At 38.5% G+C, this 21,053-nt stretch overlaps 1 protein-coding gene across 1 annotated transcript in view; it reads left to right on the top strand.

Moving 5' to 3' along the window:
* ttll11 (tubulin tyrosine ligase-like family, member 11) overlaps window positions 1-9,432 on the top strand; it is a 31,561-nt gene extending 22,129 nt beyond the window's left edge. The window contains exons 8-10 of the mRNA XM_084746444.1: window positions 5,748-5,984; window positions 6,592-6,698; window positions 8,465-9,432. Of these exons, the coding sequence (XP_084602570.1) occupies window positions 5,748-5,984; window positions 6,592-6,698; window positions 8,465-8,778 (658 nt within the window). The 3' untranslated portion in view covers window positions 8,779-9,432. The remainder of the gene's footprint in view (window positions 1-5,747; window positions 5,985-6,591; window positions 6,699-8,464) is intronic.
* Window positions 9,433-21,053: the final 11,621 nt, after the last annotated feature.

Genomic DNA, 21,053 nt, shown 5'->3' on the forward strand with positions numbered 1-21,053 from the left:
TTAATAAGAAGATATGATTGAAACTGACATTCACATGCAAAGATTTAGATCCAGTGAAATTGTATTTTAATGGGGAGAGATTGATTTGATGTCTTCTTCTTCTGCAAACTTTCAAAATCATTAACAAGCAGTCTTTGGCAGCGAGAACAAAATGTTCCCAACATCGTTACAGGAGGTTAAGTAATTTGTTTACTGCACAGATGGTGTACCAGCAAGTAAATATACTTGTGTTGTGGTTGCTGACAGCTGTTCAGCAGTGGGATTGATGGGATTCAGTCATTCAGAGAGTTTAGACTGAAGTCACCCCTGTATGAATTTGACTCGTCAAGATTAAGTGAAAGAGAGGTGAGAACTGACCAGGCGCACAAAACAAAGGTACAGCTGAGTAAAACAAACTGGTGTCGCTATTTAAAGAAGACTGAGTGAAAGCTTATATAAGAGAGAGGAGTAAATATTAAAAATGGCAGACAAACGGAGGAAATGACATTTTGGAGAAAAAGGGGAAGAGATAAATGGGGAATTATGAGGAGGAGAATATGATCGTATCAGTGACTCTCAGACATGTTCTTCTCGCACCCAGCTCATTAGTCCTGTGTATGATGTCTCAGAGGGTGATTTATGAGCCATTGTGAGAGGTGTGTGTGAGTGTGGGTGAGAACAAAAATCCTAAATTTATGGCACGCATACCTTAAAATAGGGTGCAAGGGACATGGTTTCAGATGTGTTGTCTACATAAATAGAAATAATATGTGCAGAGGAGGATTTGACAGCAGTCCAAAGGAACTTCAGGTTAAATCATGTGTCCAAAATGCAGTCTCTCACTCTGTCACTGTGGAAGCTTTGAATAAAATGTTCATAGCCCCCATTTTTTACCTGCAATAAATGTTTTATTTTGACCACTCAAGGGCAGCAAAAACAAGTTGTGAATGCGACACTGACATCAATGCTGGGGTGATTCATCAACGTAAATCCATCTATTTGCATAACGTGCGTCGACACATCACAATGAACAGCTGTGTCTGGTCAAAACATGGATTCACCCATAGAACAAGCTGTAGCGAACAAACTGCAACTTGATCATCTGGAGTGTGGGAGTATTTTAGACAGAGGTGCAATAACATGTTTTGCTGTAAGCTCCACAAACTGGAAATGGCTTATTATAGCAGTACAACTGCTCTGCACGAGCACATGAAGTGAAAGCACCAGAGCACTGTGTCAAGCAGCAGCGAGACAGCACACAGTTTACTACTCTAAGCATGATATATTGATATCATCAACAGGTGAAACATGTTTCTGTTAGAAGTAGTCACAATTAGGAAGATTGATTTCCTAAATGTTTTTTCATTGCCCCCATGTTAATTGAAATTTCTGCACCACTGCTGCCAACATAACATTACTCATCAAAATGTTGTTAATCAGCTGTTTTATATTTCCTGTTTACTTTAACAGGCATGTATCATTTTTGCTGAAAACTGCTGCAACAAGAGTAAACCAAAACAGTCAAGTTGCAGTAATGAGCTGAAATTGGCTATAAAACCCCGCTAGATTCAGGTGATAAGTCTCTGTATTTTCATCATTACGAGTGACCGTTTTCACATTGCCATATGATATGCTGTGGTTTATAAAAAATATTGATTATAACAGCTTTAAGTTGTCTGATTCTTGCGGTTGTGTGGTTAGAAACAAGTAAGAAGGAAGTGGGTGGGTGTTAAATCATTTTACACACACAAAAGGTTTATTGTTACCTGTGGGAGACCATTTCTTCAGTGTGTGTTTTGGTATGAGTCATGTTCTGAGATAAGCTCAGGCAAGGAATTCAGATTTCTGAAATGGAGATATGTGCTTGGACACTTTTGATTTTTTTTTTTTCATTGACACATCTGGCACCTTTTAAGACTTTTGACGGTGAGAAAAAAAGCTTTGTAGATTTATTCCCCAGGAGGCCAGAATTAGCATTTATGCTGGGTAATGACAGTTGAATCACGCCTAGCCCTCCTCGCACACACTCAACTAACATTTGGCACTGGGCCTCTGTATGTCTTTTTAATAACCTGCCATTCTTCACCTTTTACCCTCTCGCTTCGCCTCCATCATTTTCTTCTCTCCCTCTGCTGGGAATGTTTGGAGACGCTCCCTTCACTGTCTGTCTGGCCTGTCAGCTTCCGTCCAAGACGTGTCCGTTTTTAGCAGAGCCTGTCCTGTCTAAATAGATGTGGGTGGTGTCCCTCTGGCTGCTGAGGGATGATTGATTCTATTAAACATTCAGCAGCGCTCTCTCAGTGCCATTCACACTGCTTACTAATTCATGGAGAAAGAAACTGCCTCATAAAAGTCAGCAGTACTGTATCCCAGATACAGTCCCCAGATGGGAATCTGCTGTTGTGTGTGTTTGCATTGACACGTGTTGACCATAGGAGTTGTCCTTAAAAGCCCTGCACCATCCCTGCATTATGAAATTTATTTATATCAGGGATTGTTTACAAAATACATTAGTCTTAAAGAAGAGAAAATGTGCTTTGTACCAAATTTAGCTTACTAGCTAATTTTCCATCTACAGTCCCTGGATTTGATGAGTCCTCTGCTCAGGTTGTGATGATGGGAGTTATTTGAGGACACCATGAACTAATAAATATAATAAAGGTAGAATTGGTTCAGTGTTACAACAACAGGTGCAGCATAGCTAACAGAGGAGGGAAGGATACATCAATACCTTGGGCGTGTACTGTGTGTACACTGTCACCAGTTAAGGGAGCAGACAGATCGTCTCTCATGTTCCCGCCAGGCAAGCGTCCAACATGCATCCCTGACGTGCGCTGCGGGAATGAAACAAAAACAAGAAAACGAGTTAGCATATTAGCACCTTCAGCTCCCTCATCTGAAATGAGATCGCAACAACTGTGATAACTGTGCAAATATCAAATGTAAAGAGGAAATAAATAAATATTTGTCCATATGTAAAGTTACATAAGAGAAAAGTAGCAGAATAACAATATAATAAAAGGTTAGATGAAATTTGATGCCTCAAAGAAGGTCTGTGGTTAACATAAGCTTAAGGGATTGTAATGTTTTCTTCTACGACAAAATATGTCAGTTAATTCTCCACTCAAATTTTGAAGCTTTTATGCATCTTAAAAATAGGCACTTGCTAACAAATGGTTAAATTACTCATCATTTAGTGGAGGTGATGAGGAGTATCGTGATAGTGATATAGTTTGTATAATGTTAGCTTGTTATGATGCTGATTGTGTTTATGCTTCAAAAGTAAAATTTGTGAATATTATCATGCTGAACAAATTGTGTAAATAGAATTTTATTTTCTGCAATAAGCCAAAACTCCAATGAAAAAATCCCATTGGATTTTTGTGGAGGGAACCAGAACAATGCTAAATTCTGGGTTGGCCTGCAAAAGTATGTCATCTCTGCAGCACTCTTTCACCCTCTGGCAGGTTTTCAAAGGGTTCTCGTCTTCACACCAAGTCTGTGCAGTGTTGTGTTCAGCCTTTGAAGGCTGAAACAAAGTTAGCCAGCTAGTGCAAATAAAGACACAGTTGAAAGAAACACACTAACAGAGGCCCATAGAAAAGAAACATTGCTGCCACCAATGCAACCAAACATCTTGGGTTTGCCAACCTGGGCAGGTTTAAAAAGGAAAATGATAAATGTGACGTGGAGATGTGACGTAACGTTACATCATGCAATAGCCAGACACAACAGCTTTTTATTTTCTCTCCCATGTGTCAAAAATCATCCCTGAGTGGACACACTACCTCAAATAAAGAAAAAAAAAACAATCACACAATTGAAATCACAATATTGCTATTGATATAGGGCTCAGTAGTCGATGACTGTCAGTCATCTGCGATGGGGCCCAACCCTAATTGTAAATAAATGTAATTTGCACATTATTATATTATTCCTAAAATAACACTTAAATCATGAGCGTTGCACACATCCATGTCATTGTGAGTCAAAATGGCTACAACAGTAGAAATGGTAGGAAACACTAGTAATGCACTGAAGGAATTTTTTGATGAGTGGATTACTGTTTTGTTTGTATCTTTTGTACACGGACATGTGCTCATGATCATCCTGGTGAAGCGATACACATTTGTTCCAGTGCTTTTACGCTACGGTTCTCATCAACAGGTAGTGGTAATGCGCCAAGAAATGTAGCAATATGCCAGAAAATTGCAGGCAAGAAAAAGACTGCCAGCGAACAAACATGGACATAAACAATGTGAATTTTTTAATGGCTTTGCAAATATTTACAAGGAAGCACATATTCAACACATTTATAAGACCTTGATGATACACTCAGTATTTTTTGGTTAGAATCACTGAATCGAAGCAGGACTCTGTTCAGAGGGAAACTCCTCAGGGTACTTTAGATTTTTATTGGATCCAATAGATCAAATTCTGATATTACTAAAGCTCCCTTCAGAGTATTTGTGACACTCAGAAAAATGTATCCATCTTTTTTTTACATCTATTCAAATTTGTAATGATTATGAATAGGGAAAAAAGTAATTTTGGGGCAGCGGGCGTACGTACAGTAAGTGGCCCCTGAAGGTACCATGTTGAAAATTTACTGTAACAAACAAAAATACTCACTTTTACTTGCTGTCAACTTTATCAGCAAAACTTGTTGTGCGTAGCTTACCAGACATGTTAAATATACCCTACTTCCTTTGCAAAGCCTTTCTTTCAGTATTTTGACTTTTGAGTTATACTTCCTTACTCGCACGAAAGCCCCATCTCTCAATGTTTCTTGAGCACCTTTGTGCTACAAGAGAGTGACAGGCTGTATCACTGGTCGATGGACTTCTTTTGGCCAACTTAAGTAACTGACATAAGTGCTGTTATATGTCTGCCTCATCAGCATTCAAAGCATCAAACAGGATGTTAGTAATTTACCTCTAAAAGCACAATTTGTCCTCCATTAGTAGTTGCTATGAACCTTGCAATATGGGTCTTTGTTCTTTGCCTTTTCAAGCGGCATCACGTGGGCATACAGTGTTTATGAGTCACTGTGCTGCTCCCATCAAAAGTCTCCTTCCTCTCTGGACTTTGCTTCACTTAAGTATCCAAACTTAGTATCAGCTTTCTCTTCATAAGAATTCAAAGCTGATTTTCAAAGTGTAAATGAAAAACCTGTAGCACATGGACGCATCTTGCTACTGATGCAGTTAAATTTTGTTGATGTAAGCGCAGATAGTAAAAAGGCTATACAGGGGCTGTGAGATGAGCGCCTGAAAAGAGTTATTTATCCTTCATGCAACATTATTTATTTATATTTGTTAAGCGCTTTTCTAGACCAAAAGTGCCAACAGGCAGAGATGCAAAAACATAAACAGAAGGTTTTCCAATATTACTCTTTTTATTTCCCCTGTCAAGCCAAATTGTAAGTGCAGACTTGAATGAAAGGCTTGGTGCAGTTATCTCCTTCAGGTGGCTGGGTATCTGTTTCTCAGCTGACTAAAGCTCTCTGGTTTGGCCTCATGTAGGGTTTGAAGGACATTACACGGGCTTCATGCTGGACAGTACAAAAAGCAGTAAACATAAGGACTTTCCAATGCTGGTTTTGATAAGTGCTTTGCAAATGAACCTTTATTACTAGTCTTTAAATCTCCAGAGTTGCTTCCTAATAAATTAAAATCATATCAAAATTATATAATTGAAATTATAATGCAGTTACATTTATATTAATCTGTTATTTTTGTTTGTGTCCTGTTGTTTTATGGTCATAGTTCACAACCAAGGGCTGGTGGGTTTGAACACGGGGAGGAGATTCCCACGGAGGCCCATGAGAGGAGCTCAGATGAAGGAGCTCTGCCCTCGCTGTGTCTGAAGCAGGTCTACCCCAAGTACACCAAACAGTTCAACTTCCTGCGGCTGGTGGAGCGAATCACCACTCTGTTCATACGCTTCCTCGGGGTCAAGGGCAACATGCGTCTGGGCCCCACTGCCTTCCGAACCTTCATCAGGTACAAACTAATTTCATTAATTTAATTTATTTTATGGAATCCCTTTTAGCTTATGTCATAGCAGTTAGCAGTCCGAATAGAACATTAATACAAATGGTGGAGGAATGAAGGGAAATGAATTGATTCATGGATTCACACTTTTTAAGTAACTTAGCTTAGTCTTTGGACTTGGGGCAAGGTATCAAGTATTTTCAAGTCACATGAGTCCAAGTCATGTGACTCGAATCCACACATCTGTTAAACAGTATATAAGCTTGTCTGCAAATGTTCCATTTAGATTCTGCTGTTGTCCTTATTCTTCACAAATAACACAATGTTTGCCATCGACTTTTGAACTGCAGCACAACTTTGTTTATTTTGTCTGATGTTCCCCTGCCGAGGCTCAGCATGCCAACTACTGTCAATCAAACACACACATGCCCCTCCAGCCAGCTGAGACAAAAAGGAACATTTCAGACATTTCCCCAAAAGACCCTTTCCTTCCTTTGAGTAATAAAAAACGATTCACAATGCCTTAAAAAAAGTGTTGACTGTAAAAAGGATTGACTAAATGTTCAGTTGGACTTTTAACATGTGGACTGACCTAAGATTTTCTGATTGTTTTTAGGACCTGTAAACTGAGCAACAGTAATTTCACTATGGCTTCAGTGGACATCCTCTACATAGACATCACACGCCGTTGGTCAGGAGCAATGCCCGACTCTAGAGAAGCAGGTAATGCACACATACACAGACACACACACACGCAAAAACAAAATCCCCACAAAGAAACAACATGTAGAGGACAGAGAGACGGGTATCCTTGAAGCTCAGAGCAAATAATGTGCTCAGAGATAATTGCGTGTCATTCTTTGTCAGATTCCCTCTGACACTGTGCTGCCATAATTGAAATGAGCTGAGATCACAATGTGACAGCGAGGAGAGCATCCAACATGAATTATTCAGACATTGCACCTTGCGAGGAATGTTTGCGAGGCGAAGCGGATGGATGGAGATCACATGGACCAGGATGGAAGGGCCTGTACAGAGGAGATTGTGGGCTGAATTTAGAATGAGCTCATACGCATTCAGGGAGACTGAAGTCAGAGTCTGTTATTTCTCTGTGTGTGCACTGGAGGATTTGCGGGGAACCAAGAAGAGGCATAACACTTGTATTTACGAAGTTTGTTTGGGATAGGTGGCAAAGTTTTCAAAGGACACATGAAGGAATTCATGTAAATTCAGTCTTGCACCAGACTCTTCTTGTGATCTCTAACAATTTTAATAATTCCACAGCAAATGACCTACCAGCTCTCACTATGTTAGTCCAGTGTGAATTGGCACCTCATTCATTTTTGTCTCGCCATCGAGTCCATGGTTTTCTGCTCATTTGTCTTCGTCTGCTAGGAGGAGGAAGACAAGATTATTCTGGGGAATAATGGAGGCTGCAGTAGAAAATGTTAGGGGAGACGACTGGGTAAAAGTTCAGCTCCTGCTCTTGTTTTCTGTACAGTTCATTGCTTTATCAATCATTCTTTGACTTCCAGTTGCTCTGACCTTGGTAAGGTCTGAAAATTGTAAAAGTAAAATAATAAAATGATTACACTGGCTCTTCTCATCGTCTTTACCCTTTAAAAGCAGCAGGAGTTCTGTGGTTTAATGAGCCAAGACGTGAGTACAAGCAGCTTTTCTGAAGGCAACTTTTTCTCTCCTGGAGGCAAAAGATTAGCAGCATATTAATATCTGAATTGTTATTTTGCTGAACTTCAAATTTAAATATTGGTCCATATAGCATCACAAATATGCTTTCAAGGGAATATGATGTTAAATTTACATTTCAGGAGACTGAGACTCTCACTCTGTATATGCGCATTCATGCAAAGTTATTTTAGAAAACAATTAGGACAGTATCTAAAATGTCTTTGTATTGTTACTGTCTGTTCACAACTTTCCAGCCCTCTAGCATTTCCAAGTGATATTATTTTTGTGCCGCTCTGGTAAAAACAACAGGTGTTGTGTCAAAAACGGTTTCCCTGTTTATGTGTGTTCCCCCTTACCTTACTCTGCTACGTATAACCACAGTCTACCCTGCAAATGGGAGGCGCAGCTACGGGAAAATCTATCTGTCAAGGGAACACACACAACAAACCGTTTTGCTTTCCATTTCCTCAGAGAGGGTTAGAGTCTAGCCAGGATACGGTCTGCTTATGGTAGCTTCATTTTTAATGTACAGACGTACGAGTGGTATCAATCAAACTCTCAAATTGTCCCAAAATGTCCATTTATTCCTTTTTATCTGGGATGAACACTGTTTGGATTGATGGTGAATGTTAAACTAGCAGCAGCATGAAAATCCAGGAAGCAGGTAGTGGTATCACTGTGAGTTTGTTTAATTCCTCATTTTTGGCAAGAATAATTTCCTCCTTTGAAAAAAACTTTTGATTTCATTTTTATATCCCCTATATTATACTATTTATATAACCACTCTTTCTGTTTTTCAGGTATGGGATTACAAGCCTTTGTGGAAGCCTTTTTCTTCCTGGCGGGTCGCAGGTTCAAATCCCTGGCGCTGAGGCAGCAGGTAGCGTCGCTGCTGGAGCTGTGTGAAGCTCAGCTGGAGACCCAGTCGGGCAGTGAGGACAGGCGCTCCGTTAGCTGCAGCAGGGCGCTGCCACGAGCCAACAAGACTCAGATGCCGGGCCTCACCAACCCTCAGCTCAACTCCCCGGCCCCCCTGCGACGGGCGGCCAGCCAGGACTACCGGCTGCATCAAAGACTCAAACCCCGCACACTCAGGGCCAACGTGGAGAACTGACGAGAGGGGGGCTTCAGCTAGTCATCCAACTCCCAAACACTGCCTTTGGCCTTCTCCACAGGAGCGGGAAAATTAGGTATCCACCTTTCTTCTGCAGCTGCCGCAAGGGGGGGTGATGGGAGCTGAGAGAAGGACTAGCTTGACCCCTGCTGGCTGACTTGCAGGAGGACTGTTCTCAGCCTGATTGCTTTTCTTTTTCAGAAGAGGAGGATGTCCACGGGGGGGGGCAAGAGTGGAAATAAAATGAGCGATACAAAGAGGTTGGTGCATTTCTTCATCCCCTCCTGATGTGATCATATAGGAACACTGTGGTCCAGTCAGGAGGAGGATCAGGCTGCTTTTAAAGGGACCATTCACCCCCAAATCAAAAATACATATTTTGTCTCTGGCCTGAAGTCCTGTTTATACATCTGGATAATTTTAGTGTGAGTTGCAGACTTTTGAAGATATCCGCTGTAGCGATGTTTTGCCTCTGCATGTGGTGCTCAAAGTGCCACAAAAATAAATTTAAGAAATTCTAAACCAGTGTCTCCAAAAATCATGACCCTGTTACTCAGAGTAATCCACAGACTTTGTTATGAGCTGTTTCATGTGGGAACTCATTTCTTTCTAGTCGAAAGAAGAAAGTAGTACCAGTAGATTCTACCATAGAAAGAAAGTCTTAACCAGAGTCTGAGAAGAAAAATTACAAATTAAGCAAGTTCTAGTTCAAATGGTTTACTTTACAGTTTATTGGTCATATGCAGGTGAACACTCGGTATGATGATGTGTGGGATAAGAACAGCAGTAAGAGCACTAAGTAAAGATAAAATAAGATTACAATGAAGAGATTTAAATAAAAATTGAGTTAGGTAATAAAATAGTGCTGTTCAGTCCCATTATACTGGAGAGATGGCAGACATCTCTATGGCTGATATCTCCAAAACTAAACGAATCTAGATGGATAATCAGCACTATATGTTTGAGGAAAAAATGTATTTTTTATTTTGGGGTGACCTGTCCCTTTTAAATATACTTACTGATTCTACAGGGCAGCTATTTGCTCCCCTTCACCTTTATCTGACAACACTGAAACAAACTCTCTTTTCAGGGATGAAATTAGATGCTCCGGCTTTACGTTCAACACTTTTACACACGTTATCCATAAATAAATGGGTGTGAGGGAGTGTCCTTAGTATGTGTATTATATTCTCAAATTTGCACAATAACTCTTTGAACCATAACATTTGCACAGAAATGGATGTGAGGGCGACTGAGCAATCGTGTGGGCCTATTGTGTATGTCTGAGTATGTGTGTGTGTACTGTACTGTATTTATTTGTGTTTAGCTTGATTGTGAAAGCCTATTTACAGCCAGTGGCGTCCCAGACCCACGAGCCCATTAGTGACGAGTTAAGTGAATAAGTATTCAAAGGGAAAAGGCCACGCCGCCACTTATCCTCTTTCAGTTCAGCAGCTATTTCCAGTCAGGCAGCCTCAGACCTCCAGTGAACATGTTTTTAGGATGATTACTTTGTAGCCACACAACTGCCACTGGGAATTAATCATTTCAGATATAATTGCATGGCACAAAAATTCACAGTTTAGATGTGTGATTCAGATGGATTTTGTAATCAAACCTTATCCAGTGTGTGATCACACACGACTGCCGCTGGTGAACGCCAACCAGAGGTGAGATTATTTACATTAGTTACTCACTAAACATTAATGTTTGAATTGTATGTTTTTTCTATTACACTGAGATTACTAAAGCAGCTACAAGGAGGTTTTAACTGGTTATGAAACAGTTTCACTTTAATACTGATGTTTCTATATGATTTACATAAGAAAACAAGACTGTGTGAGGACATCGGATATTTCTATAGAGTTATTCTTAAAGGGTAACTTTGACTTTTTTTTTTCAGCCTTGAACCAGTTTGCCATGTTTTTGTGTCTAAGAGAGGGAAAAAAGTTGCAGCTGCAGCTATCAGCTGTGAATTCAAGGACCAGTGTGTAGGATTTAGTGCCATCTAGTGGCAGTTTTGCTCATGAACACATTACAAGAGCGTTAATCATTGAACATGCTCATGTTTTAGTCAACAGTGACCTGAGCAGATCAGTTTGCAGCTAATAAACGTAAATGTGAGCATTGTACAGTCCTGAGTGACATAACAGCGCTCACATTGTAAACTGACTAAGGAAAGGAAAGGGCTCACAGCAGAGAGACATGCGATCAAATATAAATGTGTTTAAGAATATGTGACTTTCATCAAACATGCAGTGTTCAGTTAATGACCTGCGCTACTTTCTGGACTGGAGTCTCAGTGACAAACAGACTGATAGATCTGCTCTTCTCCCTCTTTATCTCCTTGCAGTTCTCATAAATTATGTTGCATTCAGTTTGAACAGGAAAGTCAGAATTTCCGAGCTTCCAGTTAGAAATTTCCGCAGTATGTTGGTGTTTAAGGTTGTTGTTGGCTGTAGTGTAAAAAGTTCTCAAATTGTTGTATCCTCGCCAAGTTACTCTTGCCATTCAAATGAATACCAAAAACATTTAGTATGATTTTCATCACTATTTAGACTCCAGAGTCCATGGTAGGAGGTGGTTCTGTTTCTTTTTTTTTTTTTTTAAAAAGGAAGAAATGATGAACTAGTTCATTTTTAAACTGAACTGAACTTTGAGCTAGGTGTAAACTTGCACAGCACTGTCCAGCGGTGAGCTTGCAGATTGCAAACGCATCATCTCACCCTCGACTTCCTAACGTGTAGGAGAAGCTACTGAGGTCGTGAAAAACATGAAAGGCCTTTTTTTTTTTTTTTTGAGTCAGTGTTTGGTCTGTCCATTCTGAACTGCTGCAGAAACAGGGCGGTTCAACATCTACAGAACCCTCTGTAGATGTAAACATCAATGCGAACGTAACAAAAGCACAACAATTCTTATCTTCAGGTGATTATACACCAATGAAAACATGCTGATGTATATTATATTCTATTTCTTTCACATTCTGCCGATAGATCCCTGTAAAGCTTACACACTGGACCTTAAACAGGTTATTTCAACCTAACCAGACAGAGTTGGTGATTGTTGGAGCAGTGGAAGGATGAACCCAGATAGTTTTGGTGAGTTTTATTTCATTTCTGTCGAGTTTGAATTCAGTGTATCGTACAAATTAGTGTTAAGCAAGTTTCTGGTTCTTCCACTTAAACAAAAAGGTCTATCTCTGTGGCGATTCTTAGAATAACAATCTGAGTCTTTCAGTGGCAAAACCAGACCTACTAGTGGACAGTTTGTAGTTCCATAAGGATTATATTGCAGTCTGTTTCACGGCTGACGGCCGCTCGCTCAGTACTAGACCAACATTAATCCCTTAGATACAAAAACATGGAAAAAATAGGGTTGTGGTCTCTGTCCGATTCCTCACAAAATCAAACCATTTACAGCAGGGTTTTTTTCTTTAAGCCATGACATGCCAGCCGCATTAAGATCTTTACAACACGATGATGGTGCTGCTTATGGGAAAATGCAGTCTTTATTCTGGGAAACACTACCCCTTTTGTCCACAGGGGCCACCAAAATCAACAGAAACTTGGAGCTCCTTGAAGTTGCTTTACGTTGACTTGTGACATGCAGATCAAGAACTAAATGTGTTTTGTGTTGCACAAAAGAACACTGAAACTTACTACTTAAACACCTGTAATGTGGGCAGCTGTTTAACACTACAGTGAAGTAAACATGTTAAAGATTTCTGCGACTGTAAGACTAACATTTTAACTGCAGTATGTATCTGATAAAATGAAGTAGATTAACGAGATTATTAAGTGATTGATCATATGAATGAAATGAACTGATAGCACTGCAAAAAAAATAAAGTCAATTTTTCTCTTTGAACTGAAGATGTGTGTGTGATGATGTGGCCACTACCGCTGCTGTGATACTGACCAGATATTTAAAACAAATTATGTCTTCTTTTGTGTTCTTCATCACCAAATATGCAGATATGTTTGAGCAAATTGTGCAAAGGTTAAATTGCACGTTGCTACAAATACTCTGTACCTACCTCTTGTCCTACCTCGGAGCGATTTCCCCTATGGCCTCATTTAAGGGGCACCATTATGTCACATCATTAGAGGATGATATGTCACAAAATAGCAGCACTGTTGGCAGTTTGTGCTATTTACATCTCTGTCTTGAACGAGGCTGACAGATGAGCCTGAAATAGCTCTTTTTTTTGTGTATGTTTTATGACCTTAGATATGTTTCACAGTACAACCATCTGCCAATGTTTCCTCGACCTTCTGTCGCAGAGGCTGGCGATGCCACTTCATGCTGCAGCTTTTTTGTCTTCAGTCTTCGTAGTTCTTCCTCTGTGTGTGTTGCTGCCCAGTTGTTCAACAGCTGAGGTGTCAGTCACCAGTCAAAAAGATTTATCTTTACCTGTCAGCCACTGACATTTTGTACTAGATACAAAAATAACATATAATATAATGATACAAGTCAGAACACCTTGTTTTGTTCTTGATTTTGGTCTGCGGTGCTGATGAAAGTGCAGGCTATAAATATGAGATGTACAGTTATAACAGTTATATACAGTTTACTTTGAATATCATACTTAGAACATTTAAATGTCCATATTTACAGCTATTAATCTAAATGCAGATTCATTCAAAACAGAGGAAGGAATAACTGCACAGACAATTAATAAACCCAGCAATGGACACAAAGCTATTTTTAGGCCAAGCAATCATTACAATTGTTATAGAGGTGATTAAGCAGGGCTAGCTCGTATGGGGTCTAACAGTAAACAGGATGGTGTATCGGCCAGGACACAGGAATGATGATGAAGAGATGTAATGCCTTCTTAGAACTGAAGTGTAGTCCAGCCAGATTTATTCCATATAGTATTGTCATCAGTCTAGAATAACAAATAAATCACTGTGAGATACTGAAAGTACAGCAAATAACTTCTTTAACATGAATATAAATGCCTTTATGAACATTATCTTATTACACCCACCAAATGCAATTCCAACATAAACAAATATACGTTGGAATAGTTGTTTCTGACTAAACAGTTGCTTAAAGTTACATATTAATGAAACCCTCACTATACTAAACCAAAATGACTCAACTTCACATATCACCCAAGTTACAGATGACAATGGCGCCACACTGTGGCTAGATGCATTAATACAATAATAGTGTCCACATGCCCGACATTTCCTCCACATGGAGGCGCTGCCAGCTCTTCACTTTATAACAACATAGACGGTGCCGTTTCTACTCGAGTGCATGAAGGCTAACACTTAGCACCGCCGTTAGCTTGAACTCTCGCCAGTAAGCTAGAGCATGAGCAAAGTGACTACATCGGGGTTATCGCTCATTATAACAGACTAATTATCATGCATTAGCGGGCATTTACTTTTGGTCATTAACTCAATACTGGAAACATAAGGCGCTGGATTACACAGGAAGAACAAGGCAACAATCGTCAGGTACAGACAACAGGTGATAAAGGCTAAAACTGTGAGTGACGCATACTGAACTGCAGCTCCTCCTCTCTCCACACACGCACCCAAAACAATTTTATACAACAATTATAAAGGTAACTTTTACTTGTTACAGTTTTTAATAGGTAATCGGTAACAGAATATATTTTTGAAGTAACTCTCACAACCCTGAATACAAATACATATCATATTTATAAAATAATCTTGTTCTTTGTTTGTAAAATCTTAATCTGTAAAGTGTGACGCACACTGTCTTCCTATTGGCTGTCAGGTCAGGGCGTGTTGGTTTGAGAAGGGGCGTGTACATGTGAGCAGGTGAGGCGGAGAACGAGCACGTGACAGAGTACCGGAAGTGAAGAGAAATGTTTGTTTGTTTGCTGCCCCAAGAGGACGGTCAAGTGTCTCCCGCTCCATCTAAGTTTAGTTTTCGAGTTATTGTCCGCCTTTTTAATGTCTTCAAAATGACCTGTGAGTGGAGAACCGACGGACCGACGAGAGTCAGGAGGCCGACTGACGAGCGTCGGACTCGGACTCGGAGTAGAAACGGAAACGGTGAGCAGAAAACAGGCTGGCAGTTTGGACGCTCTGGCGACCTGTGAGCTCTAGAACAGGTGTCTGCCAAAAAAAAAGAAAAATAAAAATCTTTCGAGAGCGATGTCACTGATTTCTGTCTTTTCCCTAGGGACTTTTTTTGTTTTGGCACCAGTAGCTAGCTAGCTCGTAGTAGCTAGCTAGCTGCTAGCTTGCTAGCTACTATGAGCTAGCTAGCTCATGGAGTCGGTAGCCGCCATCGAAATTCAGAGGGAAAGGCGCTGAGCTGTGTGGGTGTCTGGACTACAGCTGGAGGTAAGACTGACTTACTTACTACTAACTAAAGGGTTAAAGAACCGTTATTCATTCCTTACAGTTTCTTGCCAAAGTCACAGGTAGCCATTGGAGTGGGTCAAGTTTTCTCAGGGTTGTGTTGCCATGACGAAAATAACTTGTATCTTTGCTTGTCAGTTAGAGCTGCACCAATTACCTAACTAGTTGATTAGTTGTCAACTATTAAATTATTTACCAACTATTTTGATAATTGATTATTCAGTTTAAGTCTTTTTCTAAGAAATAAATTCTCCGATTTCAGCTTCTTAAAAGTGAATATTTAAAGTCAACAGCGTCAAGTCAGCAAACAATCAATATGAGCCTTGTGCAGTAAAATAAAATTGTCTAACAGTAGCTTATCTTAGCCACCAAAAGTTAATCATCATAAAACATCGAGTAAAATTGTAACATTAGCGTTAAAATTGCGAACTCCTTTAGCTAGTGTAAATAGTAAATGGTAGCATTTAGCTAAAATGCCAGGCTATTTTTAAGAGCACAAATGGAGGAGAAGCATGTCATGTCAGTGAACTAAATCAGTAGAAACCCTAGTTCGGTAAAGTTGGAGAGATATTCAAAGATTCGGACTTCCGGCATCAATAACTCATTAGTGGTACGTTGTCAAAACATAAACGAGGCCTCTTTCCCATCGTTGTAAGGTAGACAATGTGCTACAAGCCCAGTTTTATCAAAAGTAGCTGTCTTTCAAGCTGCAGAAATAACATTGGTGTCTATGAGGCTGTGAGACGAGTAGATAGGGACCGTCTGTAAATTGCAAAACCGCTACAGCAGCGAAGAGAAACACTACACAGATATTCAATAACTTCACTCTTAGACAATGTAGTGTCACCAAAATCACTGCAGCCTTCAACTGGCTCCTGTTGATCATACTACAACACTTGTTTTATAATATATGTATATGTATATATGTATGTGTGTGTGTATGTATATATAAACATACACAATTTTAAGAAACTTTATAATAAAATGCAATAACTTCACTTTTATGCACTGTAGAAGAATTAAACTCTGTCCAACCATCATCTGGTTCCTGCTGATCATACTACAACACTTGTTTTATAATATATATATATATATATATGTATATGTATATGTATATATGTATGTGTGTGTATGTATATATATATATATATATATATATAATTTTAAGAAACTTTATAATAAAATGCAATAACTTCACTTTTATGCACTGTAGAAGAATTAAACTCTGTCCAACCATCATCTGGTTCCTGCTGATCATACTACAACACTTGGATTGATTTTTTTTTTTTTTTTCATAATTTTAAGGAATTTTTATTTGTAATAAAATGTAATAACTTCACTTTTATGTACTGTAGTGTCACCAAAATCACTGTTGCCATCAACTGAATCCTGCTGATCATACTACAACACTTGGTTTGATTTTTTTTTTTTAAATCATAATTTTATGGAATTTTTATTAATAATAAAATGTAATAACTTCACTTTTATGCACTGTAGTGTCACCAAATTTACTGCAGCCATCAACTGGATGCTGCTGATCATACTACAACTCTTGGTTTGATATTAAAAACATTTTTTTCATAATTTTTGGTGACACTACAGTGCATAAAAGAGAAGTTATTACATTTTATTATTAATAAAAATTCCATAAAATTATGATTTTTTAAAAAAAATATCAAACCAAGTGTTGTAGTATGATCAGCAGGATCCAGTTGATGGCAACAGTGATTTTGGTGACACTACAGTACATAAAAGAGAAGTTATTACATTTTATTTCTAATAAAAATTCCTTAAAATTATGAAAAAAATAATAATATCAAACCAAGTGTTGTAGTATGATCAGCAGCATCCAGTTGATGGCTGTAGTGATTTTGGTGACACTACAGTGCATAAAAGAGAAGTTATTACATTTTATTTCTAATAAAAATTCCTTAAAATTATGAAAAAAATAATAATATCAAACCAAGTGTTGTAGTATGATCAGCAGCATCCAGTTGATGGCTGCAGTGATTTTGGTGACACTACATTGAGAGTGAAGTTATTGAATATCTGTGTAGTGTTTCTTTTCGCTGCTGTAGCGGTTTTACCATTTGCAGACGGTCCCTATCTACTCGTCTCACAGCCGGCTGCTCATAGACACCAATGTTATTTCTGAAGCTTGAAAGACAGCTACTTTAACGTTAGCCATCTTTACCAAAAGCTACGCATCATAAAACACCAAGTAAGGCAGTGTCATTAGTATCAAACAGATTTAGCGAGTGCAAATGCAAAACAGTAGTTTAGCATTTAGCAAAACTGTTACTGTAACAGCACAAGTGGTGGAGAGTCATGAAGTCAGTGACCTGGAAAAAGCATGAACCTTCAATGACGTTACATTGGTCTTTCGAATCCATGAAGTTTTCACCATTTTCTGTCTTTTAATGGACCAAACAACCAGACTTGGGCGGTTTCTATTTTTTCATACCTTCCTGACATTTCACTGGAGTGTACAGTATATGACTGTATTTGTGCAAAAAACAAATCTTTAAAAGCTGGTGATAAAAGTCATTGTAGAATATATGATATTGTCTAGCTTACAGTGCTTTGTGTCTAATGTATAATTAGCTTTCTTAGGCAAGTCTTGCTGGGTTTAAATACTTATACCTCATAGATTCAGTATATTAATTGTTGCTGCAGATACCAACTCATCATTTGTCTGAACAGAGATAATTTTTAGATGCATCATGTGGCTGATAAACCTCATTTATAGTTGAAAAAAAAAGGCATTCTTAATATTTTTGTGATTTTATATCAAGTCATAATTAATTAGCAAGGAGACGTAGGATATACAGCAGAAAGGAGCAGCCAATTATTTATTTTCTACCTTCAAGTAATGCTTGTATTTGCAAAGATCTATATTGTAATAAATTTATTGCATTCAATATTTTCATTATTAATAAATTATATAAGCAGTATTTCAAATAACTTTGTTTACGATGACAGTATAGAAAATTATATCCTTGTGATTTCTAAATATTCTGGTACACTGTTAATACCTTGATACCGCCCAGGCCTTATCAGTCAAAAAAATGATTAACAGATGAATCGACAATGATAATAACCATAAGTTGCAGCCCTACTATTAAATAAAGGTCGTGAAAAGTACAATATTTGTTGCACAGTTTAAAGTAACATCAAATAAAAGTACTCAGTGAAGTCTCTTCGTGTACAGTATTAGTGTTTAGCTACATTACACAACTGTAAAAGTATGTGTTTATCATTTGTCCATGTGCATGAACTCGCCTACCGTTACGTATAAAATACATATCTAAAGCGAACGCACATTCCTTTGGCCTTTCCATTTGGAAATGTTTGGAGTGGAATTTAAGTATGCACTCCATCTGGCTGTCAACAAGGGCCTTAATATGCTAGCCTTTGATACTTTTAAATCAAGAGTGGGAGCGCTGGAGAGAGTGTTGAGACCGGTGGCTTGTTTTTTATTAGTCTGATGTCCTAAATGCGTGCCTTTGCCCCGGGGAGCCCGCTCCACTTGGCCAAAGAAATAAGCGTGCCTCACAGGGAGCAATTAACAACTCAGGAGCTTTCCTTTAAAATGCGCGATAACGAGGTCCACTCGCTCCATTCGATCCCATATTGTATAATAATAATCCAGTAGTAATAATATTGAAGACTTCATGCTGCTTCTCTCCTGCCTTTGAGCTATACTTTATTTTTATAAAACGATCAGCTCAGTTTACAGCTACAGCTTTTTTAGGGAGATATTTTTGCAACAAAGCCCCCCCCTCCATTTTTGCTGTTAAGGCCATTTCAGGTTTCTTCTACCCACTGTGGGGAATAACAATCAGGCAGTATGTAGGTCAGACTCGCTGCGGAGTAGGCACTGCTCAAACCAGTCTGTCACATCCCTCCATCATACCCTCCGCTCTGCCTTTGGACCTCGAGTCGGAGCATATGTTCTCTCTAGCTGCTTGTCATCTATCTAGGCCTGCTTGAGTACTTAACGAACATGTGATTCATCTCGCAGGCGCTCAAATTAAGCTTCATTTACATTTCATAATAACAAAGCGTCACAGAGAACAATGCAGGCAAGGCTGTGAGAAACAGACACCACAGGATGAGATTTTTAAAATAGCTAAATAAAACTTTAATAGGTCTAGTTGCAAATGTACATAAATTGCACAGCCACATTTTGTCAACACAAATTCCTCTGTACATTATTGTTTTGTCACTGTCGTCAAAGGAAGCAGAATCCAGCAAATACTTTATACTTTCAACATACTTACAAAAGTATTTTCTACAAGATAATAGAAAACATACAACATCTTTTACTTTATTTATAGCTTTATATTTTGATTGATCTTTTGCCAGACTGGCTGAACTGTGTGAAGAGTGAACTCATGGTTTTTCTGACTCATAAAATCAGAACTGAAGTGGGAACATGGATGAGGATAAATTAATCGATAGCTCAGAAGTCAGATTAGAAACCAAACATTAGAGTGCGTCTTCTACTTTACTTTTTTTTTTAGAAATTGTGATCCGGCATAGCTTTTAATCACTTAACTTTTATTTTTGTGCACTAAAGTTTAAAGCGAGACTATGTAACTTTTCTGAACAACTGTGACTGCTAAATGCTAAACTATTGTTATACCAAATGACTGTTATAGCTACATGCTAAACTGTAATTTACAATTTAGCTAAGAAATAGTTTAGCATTTAGGTAAGCATATAGCTAAAATGCTAAGCTATTGTAACTGTAGCTTGAAGTCTTAGATGACAAAATGTATCTCACATTTGCTAACGTTGTCCACCAGAAGCTACTTGGCACAACAGACCAAATATGGTCGTAACATTAGCATCACAATTCCTTTAGCTTGTGTAAAAACTAAACATTAGTTTACGATTTAGCTTAACTATTGTAACGGCACAATTGGAGTAGAGTCATTAACTCAGTGAACCAAATTAATATGAGCCTTGTACGCTAAAACATATCTAAAATAGGATAGCTATTGGCTAAATCATATTAATTGGCTAATTAGCTATCCTTAACCACCGAAAACTACTTATGACAGAACAAGTTAGGCTGTAACATTAGCATCACAATTTTTGACTCTTTCAGCTAGTGTAGCTTAGCATTTAGCTAAAATGCTATGCTCTTGTAATAGAGGAGAGTGAACAGTATCAGTATGAACTATACACATTAAAGTGTATCAAACATAGGCTAACATTAGCTTTGCTTAGCCACCAAAAGTTATTTGCCATTAAAGACTTAGCATCAAATGTCTGTTTTAGCTAGTATGAATGCTAAACTGTAGCCTGCCATTTAACTGAAATGCTACGCTAACAATAGCACCAGTGGAAAAGAGTCAAAGTCAGTGAAGGCAGTCAGTAATGTACCGATAATGTTTGTAATTTCAGCTAACATTAGCCACCAAAAGCTTCAGGTCAGAACTGACCAAGTGGCATTAAAGCTGCAAGTTAGCAGTAAAATGTACAGTTTGAGCAACAGTGCGTTTTATTGCTTATGAATTCTATTCATTTGTTAGTGGAATAATGTAGCATTTTAATGTCTATAGTAACATAGTCTCGCTTTAATATCTGCAGTTGTGGAATATTGTTTTAGGATTGAATGTCTGGTAAGATTATGAAGAGGAAAGTCCTACGTCACAGATTTTTTAATTTTTTTTAGCTACCAGAGGATTCTCCAGTCCTTTTTATTCAAATAGAAAAAGCTTAACAGTTCTGTTTCTCTGATATTCATGGTTTGTGGATGAGTTACACCAAAAATCCCTTCCTTCGGTTTTGAAGTTTGCCACGTTTTTAAACACCTGAAACAGGCGCTGTGCTAAATGAAAGCTAATTATAAACACCAACCACTGAACGTAAAAGTGCATAGAGCTAGACTGATGAGAAATACAGGATTGTGCT

The sequence above is a fragment of the Lutjanus erythropterus genome, chromosome 20 (genome assembly GCF_056507025.1).
Source record: "Lutjanus erythropterus isolate fLutEry1 chromosome 20, fLutEry1.hap2, whole genome shotgun sequence".
Lineage (NCBI taxonomy): Eukaryota > Metazoa > Chordata > Actinopteri > Lutjaniformes > Lutjanidae > Lutjanus > Lutjanus erythropterus.